This window comes from Macrobrachium rosenbergii, chromosome 54 (genome assembly GCF_040412425.1).
Source record: "Macrobrachium rosenbergii isolate ZJJX-2024 chromosome 54, ASM4041242v1, whole genome shotgun sequence".
Lineage (NCBI taxonomy): Eukaryota > Metazoa > Arthropoda > Malacostraca > Decapoda > Palaemonidae > Macrobrachium > Macrobrachium rosenbergii.
In genome coordinates this window covers 42,447,028-42,462,067 of record NC_089794.1, presented here as the reverse complement: position 1 = coordinate 42,462,067, position 15,040 = coordinate 42,447,028, and the positions used below count along the sequence as shown (strand labels likewise).

The window sequence follows — 15,040 nt, the reverse complement described above, 5'->3', positions numbered from 1 at the left end:
CACAACTTGAATCTTCCCACTACTGATTGTCAGTGAGCCTCGTCTTCTGTTTCTGACTGAATGAGAGCAAGCTCCACCTTTGTCCCTTTATGCAGCAAGCAGCCTGTCAGTCATTTTTTACATTCAAAATCTTGTATCATCAATACTGTAACTAATCCGATAAGGGTTCCTTAATGTTGCCTATTCCTTTACTTTGTTCAACACGCAATTGGTAACTCTGGTAAAGAACTTCAGTGATTTTATACATACTTTGAAGACAAGGTACATAAACCTAGAAGAGAAAGGTTCCATAAGCCAGTGATCAACTGCTGTCATAGAAACTTTTTCTTTGAACTCTCATTTCACTGTGCTCCCGGCAAAGTTAGGCCAGTTTGCATGTAGCAAGTTACACATCTTGTAGCACCACATTAATGCTGCCCCATGGACATCTCATTCAGGTTGTGGTTTTAGCACCCTCATGCCTGTTCAATTTGTCTAGAATTGGAAAGGTAGCACATAGACCCACACTCCTCACTAAAGGGACAAGGCTGTGGTGCTGCTAGCTACGTGATGCCACTGCTCTCTACAGCTTCATTGTCTACTCCTTATTTTCAGGGATGATTGTGGTAGCACCAGAGTGGAAAGGCCCCTACATGAATATTGCATTATGAAAATGAGAAAAGTATATTGGGATCTTAAATGTAAACATGGTAATAGAATGAAATTGTTGATCGAAAGAACACCTGGTTAGAAATGTGATTAGTGCCTTACACTACAGATTCAATTCTGCTTTGTCAGTTGGCGATGTGAACAGTGTAGAAATTACCAAAGGACTGTGCAACCGGAAAAAATGTAGTAATCTTACTAGTGAAGCAGTGAGCATAGTTAAGGGATTGATTTATGGAAATATGAAAAGTCAGATACCACAAATGCCCTTAAAAGGTTTATGGTTGCCATCAGTGAACAGAAAAAAATTAAAACATACACTTGACGAAACTAGAAAATGGTAATTTTGGATAGAACTGAGTTTATAGAAAAAATGGATAGTCTTTTGAGTGATGATAACGCGTACAAAGAATTAAATAAAAACATGTTAGACAAAGTGAAGAGTAATTTGACGAGGAAAGTGAAACAGTTATTTAAAGGAAACGAAAGCCTAATAAAAAAAAGTTGTGTGTGACCTCGCCATCGCTACCGTGTTTGTATGGTACAATAAAAACTGACAAAACAAATTTTCCGGCCAGGCCAATTATTAGCTCAGTTGGTTCCGCATCACATAATCTGGCAAAGTACCTAGTGGATATTCTCAGCCCGTTGGTTGGTATCATCTCTGTTGCTGACATCAAGAATAATGTGGACCTGATAAGTAAACTAAATAAAGTAGAGATTAACAATGAATGCAGGCTTGTGAGTTTTGATATAGTATCACTATTCACGAAGGTACCAGTTGACGATCTGCTGGAGTTTTTATCGGAATTATTAGAGAACACACAGCTGGATATCCCATTTTAGGAGAATACTCTTAATTGAACCGATTAAATTATGTGTAAGAGAATGTAAATTTTAATTCAGTAGGAAATTTTACTCACAAAATTTTGTTATGGTGATGGGAAACCATCTGTCTCCAGTGTTGAATAATTTGCATATGGATTTTTTTTTAATATTTTAAAATCACTCCAAGCAATGTAGCATGGTTCAGGTATGTTGATGGTATAATTTGTGTATGGACAGTGAACGAAAATGCAGATAACTTTTTCCACAAGTTAAATCAATTAGTACTATCAAATAAATTCACTAAGAAATGGAATAGGATGGGTGCCTACCCTTTTTGGATTGCCTAATACGTAGAAATAGAATAGAATATAGAATTTAGCCCAAAGGCCAGCTCTGGGTCCTGTGAGGCCTTTCAGCGCTGAAACGGAAATTGACAGTAAAAAGAATACATAGAATTAAACCCAATACGTAGAAATAGTAATGGGTTTAGATACAGTTTACAGTTAAATCCAATACGTAGAAATAATAATGGGTTTAGATACAGTGTTTACAGAAAGTCTAATAATATTTCTTATGTGAAATATTATTTACAGGTCAAAGCAATAAGGTTAAGAAGTCAGTGTTCACATCTGTTTTTAAGAACATTACATAATGTAGCTCGGAATATATTGATAATGGAATGGAAAGATTATTACGATACGGGCAAGAAATCGAAATAACCTGTGTATTAGACAATAAAGACTCTCGGTCTAAACAAAAAAAGAACCTTAGTACACAAGAAATTTGCTTGTATTACCATTTAATAAAAATATGAAAGATGTCCCTCATTTTCTTAAGAATTCTGGGGTTAATGTCACATTTAAGAACAGTAAAACAATGAAACATGTTTGGAAAAAGAATTCTTCCGACAGTACTAAAGGATGTGTATATAAATTTCCATGCAAGTCCTGTAACAGCTTTTATATTGGTTAAACGAGCAAAGCTCTGGAAAAGAGAATAGAACAGCACAAAAAAATATGTGAGATATGCACAATTGAACAACGGAATTGTTGTACATGTCAGTGAGAACAATCATGCTATCAACTGGGAAGGGGTGAAAAGATAGCATATTCTAATAATGCATGGGAAAGGAATATAATTGAATATGACTTCTTAAGATAAAGTTGTGGTCATAACATGAATACCAGTCAAGGCATGTATAAACTTGATCCCATAATTTCAAAGGAAATTTGTGACATGTTTAAATTTGAAGGAAGGCAGTAGAGATTTATGGAAAAAGGATTATCATATTTGCAAGCACAGCACAGGGACAGTAGTAATAATGAGTTTTTTTTTTTTGCCCCTCCCCCTTGACACCTGTCAGGTGTGGATTTGTAGCCTCCTGTGGTCTGTATGTTTGTGGGTACTGTCCCTTTAGTATACATTTTCATTTCTACCACTAGCCCTAATGAGTTTTGTCGCCACTTCCCCTTTGACACCTGTCAGGGGTGGATCCATAGTCTCAAACAGTTGTGTATGTTTGCCAGTACTATCTAGTATATACATTGTGAATTCTAACACTATGTATCTGTCCTTCTTCAATGGCTTGGAAATGAATTTGTAACCAGTCAGTACATACACCCCATCTCCAATTATTATTTTTACCTCTGGTGATGTTCACACGCACACACACACACTAGCTGACCAGTGCTGTCCTGGAAAACTCTGAATTACAACTGATAAAGTCTCTCTCCAACTCTCCCTCACTCTTTCCCTCTTTCTCCTCCCTAACCCCCTCTACTCTCTCATTTAGAAGTGTCACTATTCATCTCAGAAACTCGAAAACTATGGATTAGACACTAATATCTGTCATTTTTCACATTTTATTTTTCACCCCTTCTCACCCCCCTCCCTCCTATCGGGCTGAACTTGGACTTAAGGGCATCAGGAGTGTGACTGTTCATCTCAGCGACCTCAAAAACTATGGATAAGACACTAATATTTGTCTTTTCAGTTATTTTTATATGTCATCCCCTTCCCACACCCACCCCCTTTGGTTCCAGTGATGTCTTACCCCCTCCACAGTATTCTTTTCCAGATAGTAAGTCATATGTATAATGAAATGAGGTATGATAAACTTGTAGAGTTTCTTTAGTTACTAAGTTACGGACACGGAGCCCTTTGTTAAGTTGGTTGAGCTTCTACGAACAGAACTATCTCCGTTTTATTTCTGGTGATAGAAATTCTTTTCGCTATAATGTGGTTCGATTCCACCAGGTCCTGTTGCCCCTTTGGTTCTTAGCCACGTAAAATAAGTCTAATCCTTCGGTGCCCTTCCAGGAGAGCTGTTAATCCCAGTGGTCTGGTAAAACTAAGCTATATTATTTCCAGAAGATATTTAAGGGTCATATGGTACTAGTGACCAAGTTTGGTTGAAAGTTTGCTCAGTGCATTTCAGAGTTATTGTGGAACATTCACATACATACATACATCTATTTATATCCATTTATATTAATATATATATATATATATATATATATATATATATATATATATATGTGTGTGTGTGTGTATATAAAACGAAAGGGAGAACGGAAGAATGGTATATTACAGTTAAATATCTCCCGCTTACGTAAACGGGTGGAGATGAAACCCAGCTCTTAACGACCTTCGGTTCTCCCTTTTATTGGTATAAACATTTCTCTCTCCCCCTTCTGCCTCTCATATATATATATATATATATATATATATATATATATATATATATATATATATATATATATATATATATATATATATATATTACTAAAAGGACCTCATTCAAACTGGATAATTTGTACGGATACTTGATAATGTGGACTGTTTGTCCAAGAAAGCTTGTAACTTTTTCTGAATAAATACTCCATTAGATACCATCCAGTTTGAATGAGGTCCTTTTAGTAATTCTACTAATGCACAGAACAATTGTGTATGTGATAATATATATATATATATATATATATATATATATATATATATATATATATATATATAATCAATAGATATGTAATACATCTATCACTCGCAGGATATCCTCATCTACTATTGTAATCTTAATCATCATACCAAGAAAACGCGATGTTTAAGTTTTTGTTTCCAGACTTTTATAAAAACATCTATACCCCGTCTGTTATTTTGTCTTTTTTAGTTTATGATTTACTCTGTTGCTGTTTCAATGGTTTTTTTTTTTTTTATCTGGACGAAATAGCCATGTGAATACCAGCCTTCATTAAATATTTAATTCTCCTGAAATCCAATTGACTCTCGTGATGGCTAATATCAGTAAACGGTCAAGCATTTTAAATTTATTATTTTTGTATTGTTATTTTGGGTTATTTGTGCCGTAGTCATAGTATTTTCATGTAAACATCTTGAAGGATTTGTCTCGACTAAGTAATTTTTGAGTTTTCATGTAAGGTTTCTGAACTGTAACTAATAAGAGAGAAATTCAGTTTACGTTCAGTACTCGGACTCTCTTACAATTAGAGTTCGTCCCTCTCGAGTAGGATTTTAAGTGAAAACACCCTGAAGTGCGAGTCTGGGTGTTTTTCTCCCCGTTGAGGAAGAGCCGTGAGTTAGAGTAGCCCCAACCTTTGAAGTGTTGGTCTTTTCAGAATCTATCCACTTGATATCGCTATGTGCCAGAGCCACAGGAAAACATGCACGGTGACGTTCTTGCAGAAAAGACACCTTAAGCACGTGCGGTGTAACGTTCAAAGTCTCGTGTGTCCCAGTGTGTGGGATAGGCATATTGAACGCTGGCGAAGCAAAGGCTAGCAGGCTGCCAAAGATGTTCCCAATATTTATGTTTCATCCTCGTGAATTTCGCGTGACTTACGTGAACACTGATGCTGAATTTTGATGCCGTTACTTTTTCTCATTTTGGTAACGGCAAATTCCACAAGTGGAATATAAAGATGCGTGAGTAATACTAATTTATTTAATCGCGAATTGGAACCTGTGCTGGATTCCTCAATTTATCTCGACGGGTGGAGTGGAGTTGGACAGGGATAGTGTCTATACTGCGGCGGGGGAAGTGAATTCAGTAGGGAGAGAGAGAGAGAGAGAGAGAGAGAGAGAGAGAGAGAGAGAGGAAATGAATTTAGTGGAGAGGGAGAAAGAGAATTCGTTACCATGTATAACAGAAATTCCTGTCGTTAATCTTTAGGAACTGCTATTCCTTTGTCTCGTAACAGGGGAGCTTGTAGGTTTGTAGTTACTGAACAAAGTAGATTCCAAACCGACAGCATCCGTCGATCGAATATTTTTATTCAAAACTAATTACAGTATGAATACAAAATAAATAAGGCCATATGTTTTATATCATATGAAGTTGGCGTGTGATTATGAATTTTGTCGCAGTTTTCTAATCCTAAACAAGAAGATAAGAAAGGAAACATGGTTATTGTTTTGTAGACTGGGTTTTAGTTTCAGTAGGGCATCAGGTTTAGTATGCGTAATTGATACATTTTAGTTCTTATTTTTGATAAAAAAAAAATTTAAGCTTTGCCGTGACTGATCATTTCTTGGATACTGTGCCTTTTGCTTGTAGTCATCTACGTATGGCCGTGACGGCCTGGCAAGTTCCATGTAGTCATAACAAAGGCCATGGTACTGGTAATCTAATGCCTGATTAAGAAAAAGGTCCTTGGGATATTATTTCTATTTTTTTCATTTTTTTTTTTTTAGAGAGAGAGAAGTAGGTGGTTGCAAAGAGTTTTAAGACTACATTACATTACTAATGGGAATTATAGCATAAAAAATAAATTTCATTTTTTTTTCATAAGTCTTGAGAAACACGCAGTCTTCTTCAAATGCACAAAATTTGGCAAAGTGAGATTTTGAGGATTTCGAGACCTGTCTGTCCTAGGAATTTTTCTTCCTTTGTAATGGCACAAGCGGTTTGGATGTTTCCCTGTTTGGTCTTCAGCTGCTGAACAAACATCTTTCATGTATTAAACTAGGTCTTATTATTAATCCCTGGCAAGACGTTGTTGAGCAGTTGCTGAGCAGGCTCACTTGAGTCTCATCGTTTATTGGTTTTATTTCTTTTGGTTTGCTTTCCTTATTGAGCTGCGTGTTTTCTTAGCCGCGTTCAACGGTATCTCATCCACAGAGGTGTTGGCTCAAAAATACCTTCATACCTTCCAGCTTGTCGTCCGTAGACTGTCCAAGTCCCTTCCCAATCATTTGCGCGCACCCTGCTACTCTCCTTGCTTTACTCATTTGATGACGCTCCTCTTCTCTCATTATACTATTGTTTGTTATATTTGCTCCAAAATGACTGCATGAAGCAACTGCGTCCATTCTTTCATCTATATTAACATTCATCACTTTATTTTTCTAGCATTCATTAACCCCAGTAACCTTACATTAGGTCATATTTACTCTTTACTTTATCCTTGAGTGAACACGACTCTTTCACTACTTTCTGGAGTTTCTGTCTACTGTCCTTAGTCATTACCCTATTAATAACAAGATTTATCTATTTTATGCTACTCACCACTCATATGGGTACTCGACAACTTTGTATTTACATCCGATTTTGTTTTTCTTGACTTCTTGCACCACTTCTTCCATTAAGATATTACAGTGATGGAGACATAATCCATCTTTGTCTCCGACCAACAGTTATGCCAAACCAGTCACTTTCCCCTCTACATAGTCTTAACACAAGCTTTGCTTCCTTCATTAAAACTTTTAATCTCTGCCAATAAATTACCTTTATTATTAATCATCAACACACTTCACATTGTGGGACAAAACTGTGCATGCTATTAAATTTCTTATCCTAGACCTTATTATTAATCCCTGGCACCAAGGTACCTTTTCTTTTTAGCAGGCTCACTTAAGTCTCATTTCATGTTATTGGTTTTATTTGAATATTTGTTTTATAATTTATTCATTACATTAATTTTTCCTACTGGGGTTCGTGTTTTGAGCCCTCTGCCAATACTGTCATACTGTCATAAGCTTTTTCTGGTTCAGTGTGCGGTACAAAGAACTATTACATTCCTTTCATACTCCTCACTTACCCAGACACCCTCATCCTTGGTTAAATGCACGCCATACTCCCCTTTCAACCCCCCTGTCATTTGTTCCACTTCCGTCTTCAAAATCCAAAAATGCATTTTATATATGTGAGATGCAACAAAATATTCATCCTTGCTGAATATTTTATTTAGAAGTGAGTTTTTAGCTGGCCTGTTTGGCTTAGTCCTATAAGAATAGTGGAGAACACTTAGTTCACAGTTAAGCACTGATATCTGCTTTAAATAAGTATTTGGAGCTGGTAAAGCTTAGGTGAAAAGCAGGATTATTAAGCGTTAGTTTGTGTGGTCTAATGTGGTATTTAGTTATTTTTAGTTATTTGTGAACAAATTAGCTTTGCATGGCAGAATGTTTTGCATCTAGTATTATTTTTTACAGCTCATTACAAAGTGTTTTACATTGTGCAGTTTACTTTCCATAATTTTAAAGCTTTGAGAATGAAAGGGTATTTTGGTATAATGGCACCTGTGGACTTTTGCTACCAAGTTGTAGTTTTACATTTACAGTCTTGGAATTTTACCTGTGGTCAAACAAGCTCTTCATTGGGCGAGCCAGTAGAGCTGTGGCCTATCACTCAGTAGGCCGGAGTTCGAGTCTCCGGCCGGCTGATGAAGAGTTAGAGGAATTTATTTCTGGTGATAGAAATTCATTTCTCGCTATAATGTGGTTCGGATTCCACAATAAGCTGTAGGTCCCGTTGCTAAGTAACCAGTTGGTTCTTAGCCGCGTAAAATAAGACTAATCCTTCGGGCCAGCACTAGGAGAGCTGTTAATCAGCTCAGTGGTCTGGTAAAACTAAGGTATACTTAACTTTTTTTGTGGTCAAATAACTATCAAGTCTTTCCTGCAGGTCTTAATACTTAAAGGAGTTATCAGTGATAATTACAAATTTTGATATATTTTTTAATTATATTTATAATGATACAGTACATGTATATGAATTTACTAAAGGCTGTTCCATTAAGCCAGTATGGTTTGAGTTTTGTTGAAACCTAATGGTCTGATTGAGATGCCACTTGATGTTACAGTTTACTTTTTAATTTGCTGTGAATGCTGATTAACCATTGTAAATGCTATCATGTTATTTCCCTTTTGTTTAAGTTGTATTTCTGAATTTTATTCTTGAATGTCATTATCTAATTGGAGGATTTCATGTTTTGTTTTACAGGTGAACTGTCAAGCACCGGAACAAACAGTAGCTGGTCGTATAATCAGAGTGAAGAGTATCAAGATCAATATTATCCTGAGTATCAGTATCCGCAAGAGGAGGAGTCATATGATCAAGAGTCATATTATGAACAGTCTACTGAAAGTCAAAACGAATATTATCAAGGAGAGGAATACTACAGTCCGAGTAACTACCAGTATTCTGAGCAGCAACAGGAAGGACAAAGCCAATCTCAAAGTCAGTCACAGCTGAACTCGGAGCAACAGCAGCAACAAAACGGAGAAAAACTGCAGGAGGACCAGCAGCAACAAGGGGACAAAGAAGGGCATGATCGTCCCCATGATCAGTCCCAGCCTTCAGAGGTCTGCTCTGAGCAGAAGCAGACTGTAAGTAACCAAATATCAGGCGAGAAAGGGAAGTGCTGGGAGTGTGGTGCAGCATTTCAGGATGATGAACTCCTTCGTGACCACTTGGCACTCTTCCATGCAGAAGTCCATGTTCATAAGTGCCACTCATGTCCAGCAGTGTTTCCTAGTCAGAGCTCTCTCACTGAGCACATCACTACTAGCCACTTGGTAGGTGCCTCTATTCAGTCTGCTAATAGGGCCCAACAACGTGAAAGAAAAGACAGTACTGAGGACCAAAATAAACTCCAGGAAACCCCTAACAAAGGGAAGAGTATTTCAGTATCTGGTAGTGAATCATTATCATCTCTTTTGGCCAAAGGAATTTCAGTATCAGGTGGTGATCACTCCCTGACATCACTTCAGGCAAAAGAAAATTCAGAGTCTAGTGACTCTCCCTTATCATCTCTGAAGGCCAAAGGTATTTCAATTTCTGGAGGAAATTCATCTTTATCATCACTTCAAGCCAAAGGGATTTCAATATCTGGAGGGGATTCATCCTTATCGTCTCTCCAAGCTAAAGGGATTTCAATAGGCCGGTCTGTTGGAGATTCATCTTTAACATCACTTCAGACAAAAGGTGTCTCTGTTTCCAGTGGAGAATCACCCTTAAAATCACTCCATGCCAAAGGAATTTCAATATCCAGTAGTAGTGATACCTCATTAACATCTCTTCAAGCAAAGGGTATTTCAATATCTGGCAGTAGTGATTCCTCACTTTCATCTCTTCAGGCTAAGGGCATTTCAATATCAAGTGGAGAACAAAAAGGTTCAGGGGGGGATTCATCTTTTTCTTTTCTTCAGTCAAAGGGTATTTCAATATCTGGGGCCAGTGATTCATCTTTAACTTCTCTTCAGGCAAAAGGCATTTCAATTTCAGGTGCTGATTCTTCTCCTCAGTCAAAAGGAAACTCACTCTCTGAGGGTGAATCTCCATTATCATATCTACAGTCAAAAGGCATTTCCATATCTGGAGCTGAAACTTCTCTCCAGTTGAAAGGTGTTACAAAATCTGGTGGTGGTTCACCATTATCATTCCTTCAAGGAAAAGGCATTTCAATATCGAGTGCTGATACATCCCTTCAAACAAAAGGAGGCTCGTTATCTAGTGGTGCATCCCCTCTAGCTTCACTCCAAGCTAAAGGTATTTCAATATCTGGTACTGGTGCTGAATCTTCCTTAGCATCTCTTAAGGCCAAGGGCATTTCAATAGCTGGAGCTGATTCCTCTTTTCTAGGCAAGGAAGACTCAGCTAGTGACAATTTTTCTGAAGAAGAAGAAAATTCTACAGCATCAGAGACAGATTCTCAGCCAGCATCCCTTCATGCCAAGCATTTTGCAACAGTTAAATCTCAGGTAGAGTCTCTACAAGGAAAAAGTGTTTCTCTCTCATCTGCAAGTTCACCATTATCACTCCTTCAAGGAAAGGGAGTTTCTTTATCAGCTGCCAGCCCTCAGCCAGCATCCTCCCAAGGTAAAGAGGTTCCTTCACCATCAGAAGTTGGGGGACCTTCAAAATCTAGTGATACTGCAACTCCTACTACAGAAACCAAGGCTGTACCTTCATCATCTCACAGTTTAGAAGTTGCATCTCTAAGAGCAAAGGGAATTTCTCTTTATTCCTCTGGGAACCAGGTAAAATATTTTGCTACAGCAGCTCCAAAATCAGTTGCCCGATCTCGAGCAGCTTTTATTAAGGAAAAGGGAATAGTATTATCTAAATTACCTGACCCTCGACCAAAAGTTACCGCAGCATCAGGTGCTAAACCTAAAGAACTACTTTATAGAAGGAAAGAATATTTTGGATGTGTTTATTGTCGCATAAAGCAGTTCAGAAACGCGACAGAATTTGAGAAACATCATTTAAATCACGTTAAACAAACTACTCTGAAAGTAATTTTGCTTCAAGTTAATCCTGAAGCCTACAAAAGAAACAAGGTGGAGACCCGCCGAAAGAAGAAAAGTTCAGAGCTTAAACTGAAACTTAGAATTTCCAAAGTGGGGCGAGGAAGAGGTCGTAAAAGAAGAGAAGTACGTATTGTTAGTAACGAGGAGGGCATGAGTGAGAGCCATAAGAGTTTAGAAGAACGAGAAGGATCGGAAGTGGAACGTCAGGAGGAAGGGGAAGGTGAAGAAGGGATTGAAGGTAGCATTGCTGAAGAAGAGCAAAGTAGTGGAGAGACTGCCGAAGACCAGGCTGCTGATCTTCAGAAGGACTCTGAAGAAAATCCAGGTGAATCATCACCATCTAGGGATGACTGTGATGAACATCAAGAAGAATTGGGTCAGGAGGAGCAGGGATCTCAGCAGGGACACGAAGATCACCAAAAGGATCAGGAAGAAGATAGCACTGCTCCACCACATCAGGAGGAGGCACACAGACCATATAATACTCGGAGTAATAATAACCAGAATAGCAACAGTAACAGTGGATTTGATAATAATTTCGGTGAACAAGACCTTGGGTTTGGTGCTGCTGGCCCAAGTGAAGCACCACCTTCAACATACCAGCCTCAGTTTGAGTCATTCCCAACAAGTGACTGGTTTAGTGAATATGAATCTGGCTCAAGAATTGTAGCAGCTATGGCTGGCGCTACATCAGCTGACGCTGGTGGTGAAGGTGGTTGGGGAAGTGGTGCAGATGGCACATCAAATCCTGAATACACTGCAGATGGTGGCGACAAAGATGGCACAAATCCTGAAGTAAATGGGAGAGTAAATGAAGGTAATGGAGAAGATGGCTTGTTTAGCCAAGCTGTTCTAGGACAAGAGTCTCCTGATAAAAATGACAGACAAGGAAGCTTTGAACAATTATGTCTGAATGATACCTACTCTGGTCAGGCACAAAATAATGTTGAAGGACACCCAGGCGAGGTTCAGGGAGTTCTGACTGAGGAAGAACAGCAGCAGCAACAGCAACAGTCTGGTGTTGCAAGTGATTTACTGTCTGAACTTGAATACCTGAATAATAGTGGCCAACCTCAAGGATCACACCCAGGACAGGTAGAGGGGTCACCCCTCAGTGGTGGACCATCCCCTCACAGTGGAGGTCCTGGAACACCATCCCATCTGAGTTCCCGAGGCTCCAATTCAGGTACACCAACATCATCTGGGGGCCATCCAACACCTCCCCCAACTGATACTTCATTTAGGGCTCTTGCAACAAGCCCTATGACTAGTCCTACACAGGCTACATCACCAGCTCTTATGCAGGGCCAGACACCTCCCGCCACTTCTCCTCTACAACAAGAACAACAGCAAGCAGGAGTACCTCGGCTTACAATTGCCAATAATTTAATGGCACCTACAACTAGCAGTCAGATGACACCAACCACAAATAATCAGGCTGGTGTGGGTGGTATGATGTCAAGATATGGTAACCAGTGGCCTCAGGGAGCTGGTTATACAGGGACAGGTGGTTATGCAAATTTGTCTGGTACTAATATGGCAAACTCAAACATGGCTGGTCCTTTGCGGGCTCCTTTGCCTCCAAGTGTTGGATTACCATATCGTCCTAGCCCGCCAGCGAGAGTTCGTGGCCGTCCTCCTCTTATGGGTCAGATTGGCCGTCCACCTTTACATCAGGGGTCTTTACTCCAGCCCTCTCGTGGGCCAGGTCGACCTCCAACATCTTCAATCCTTCCACCTCCTTTAATGCCAGCACCGGGGGGAAGAGGCGCAATGATGCCTCCATTACAACGTATGCACCAAGGCATGTATCAAGGGCAAAGACCAAGTGGTCCTCAGCAACAAAATGGTACTGGAAAGAGACCACTTTTAGGTGCTACAAGTCATTCACCAAATAAGAATGCAAGGCGCGAAGATATTAATGTACCATCCCGTCAAAAAGACAATGAGTGTCAGATAATTGCAGTGGCAAATAGAGCTGATGGGTTACCAGTAATAGCAAATGTTCAAGGAGGATCAGGATCCAATCAGCGGGGTAGTACAACCCCAACAACTTCAGAATCAACCATAAATTTGAGTGATTCTATTACTTTAAGTGTTCGAACTTCATCAGCAAATGATAAACCTCAGCGTGGGGAGAGAGGAGGTGCTGATGCAGGGACTGTAGCAAATCTCTTAGCTTCACGAGGTATTACTGTCACTCCTGCAGCTGGTGAACGGCAAGAGGGTGCAGGTGGAGGCCGTGACGATCGCCGTTTACCCACTGCACAAGAATTGAATTTGTCATCTGCCATATCTGTTCACCCTCCAACTCAAAGAGAACGAGAAGCCAGTGTTAGAGAGAGAGACAGGGATGGTTTTGCTGTACCACAGGCTCCTGTCAGGGGCAGCTCTAATGCCAATAATGTTGAACGTCCCCCTCGTCCTCCTACAGTCGATCTTACCCAAGATGTCCCTTCAAGTGGTTCTCAAAGTACCCGCCACTACTGTAACCAGTGTGATCGATCCTTCCCAACTGCAGGATTGTTAGCAGATCACAGTCGTGTCCATCAGCAACACACACAGTCCCGTATGCCTTACAAATGCCACTTATGTACAGCTGGATTTTCAACCCAGAAGGGTCAGCAACATCATTATCAACAGTTTCATCAGATACACCTATCTGCGGGTGATATTGCTATACCTTTAGTTGATTTAAGAAACCCAGTTAATGTTCAGCGCATGGCAGCACTTGGAATTCGTTCTTTCCTTCCTTTAACAAATTTGCAAAATCGTGGTGCTGGAGGTGTGGTTGGCATTCCTGTGTTGACTCTAGAAAACTTGAGAAATGGACATATGACCTTGCAACAGTGGGGAGTAAGTGATGTACTTTCTCTTGGTCCTGCAAAAACACTCAATATGCCAAGGTAATTGAAAAGTCTAGACTTTCAGAGATCCATCATTTTGGTGGTGTAGATGTCCTTTTGCCATAGGTCTTGGAAAGATATGCTATGTTGATTTTTTTTTTTTTGTTATGAACTATTGTGGCATTAGGCTTTCTTGTTGAAAATGTACAAACTTCCCTTTATGCATCAAGAATGCTAGAACTGTACAGTATATGTATACGGAAGATCTCTGTATGTATGCAATGATTTGCCTACTGTTGTCAGTGTGGATTGTGTTTTCTGTACCAAATTTATTTTTTGATTTCATTTCCAGTGCCAAAAGAACAAATTTATGTTAGATCACTTAGGTATTACAACCAAAACCAGTGATTTGTTTAACATTTAGGTTGAATGACGTTTAGCTGTAGTATCGTGTTGTATAGAACCATTCCTTTACAAAAGTTTGAACAGATTTTTGTGCAGAGGAAATAATTTCTTTTGGATAGTGAGGTTCAAAGGAAGGGTTTCTATACATTTATACTTCAAGTTGTGAAATATAGTTTAAGTAAGTTTTGTTTCATCAAAAAGGAATGCCCTTTCTCTATTTTTACCAAATAATTTCTTTATGTAAAAGGAGTGTACAAATCTTTGTATATAGTTTTATATATTTTCTATAAATGTGAAATAAATTAGAAGTCTCTTTTATATAAGTTTTGTATTGTATCCTTTCTGCTTATGCCATGAAGCTCTCCTGGATACTTAACTTTTCCTTTAATCTCAACCTCATCACAAAGAGTAAGCAAAAGATCACAAGAGTAAGCAAACTGCAGTCTGGCTTGTTATATGTTTATTTAGTAAGGGTGCATTTAACAGTGGCTTTTTTGTCCTTAATGTGAGGCAAAAAAAAAAATAGGTCACTTATAATGGCTTTTTTGTCCTTAATGTGCGGCAAAAAAAATGAAGTTACTTATATTTTTCAGTAATCTCAGTCAGTTGAAAAGGAAGCTATATGTATTACTTTATAGTTTTGCAGAATGGAATTCTTGTATATGTTTACTTTTTTAATCTGTATTTATTCGTGACATTTTTGTTACTCAACACCTAAGTTTGTAAGTATGAATCTAACTAGTCACTTTACCAATGTAAAAAATTAG

General features: G+C 38.8%; 1 protein-coding gene across 13 annotated transcripts in view; it reads left to right on the top strand.

Annotated features, from left to right (window-relative positions):
- LOC136835029 (uro-adherence factor A-like) overlaps positions 1-14,589 on the top strand; it is a 123,204-nt gene extending 108,615 nt beyond the window's left edge. For all 13 annotated transcript variants that reach the window (XM_067098102.1, XM_067098094.1, XM_067098104.1 and 10 more), the window contains one exon: positions 8,711-14,589. In XM_067098102.1, the coding sequence (XP_066954203.1) occupies positions 8,711-13,932 (5,222 nt within the window). In that variant the 3' untranslated portion in view covers positions 13,933-14,589. The remainder of the gene's footprint in view (positions 1-8,710) is intronic.
- The last annotated feature ends 451 nt before the right edge of the window (positions 14,590-15,040 follow it).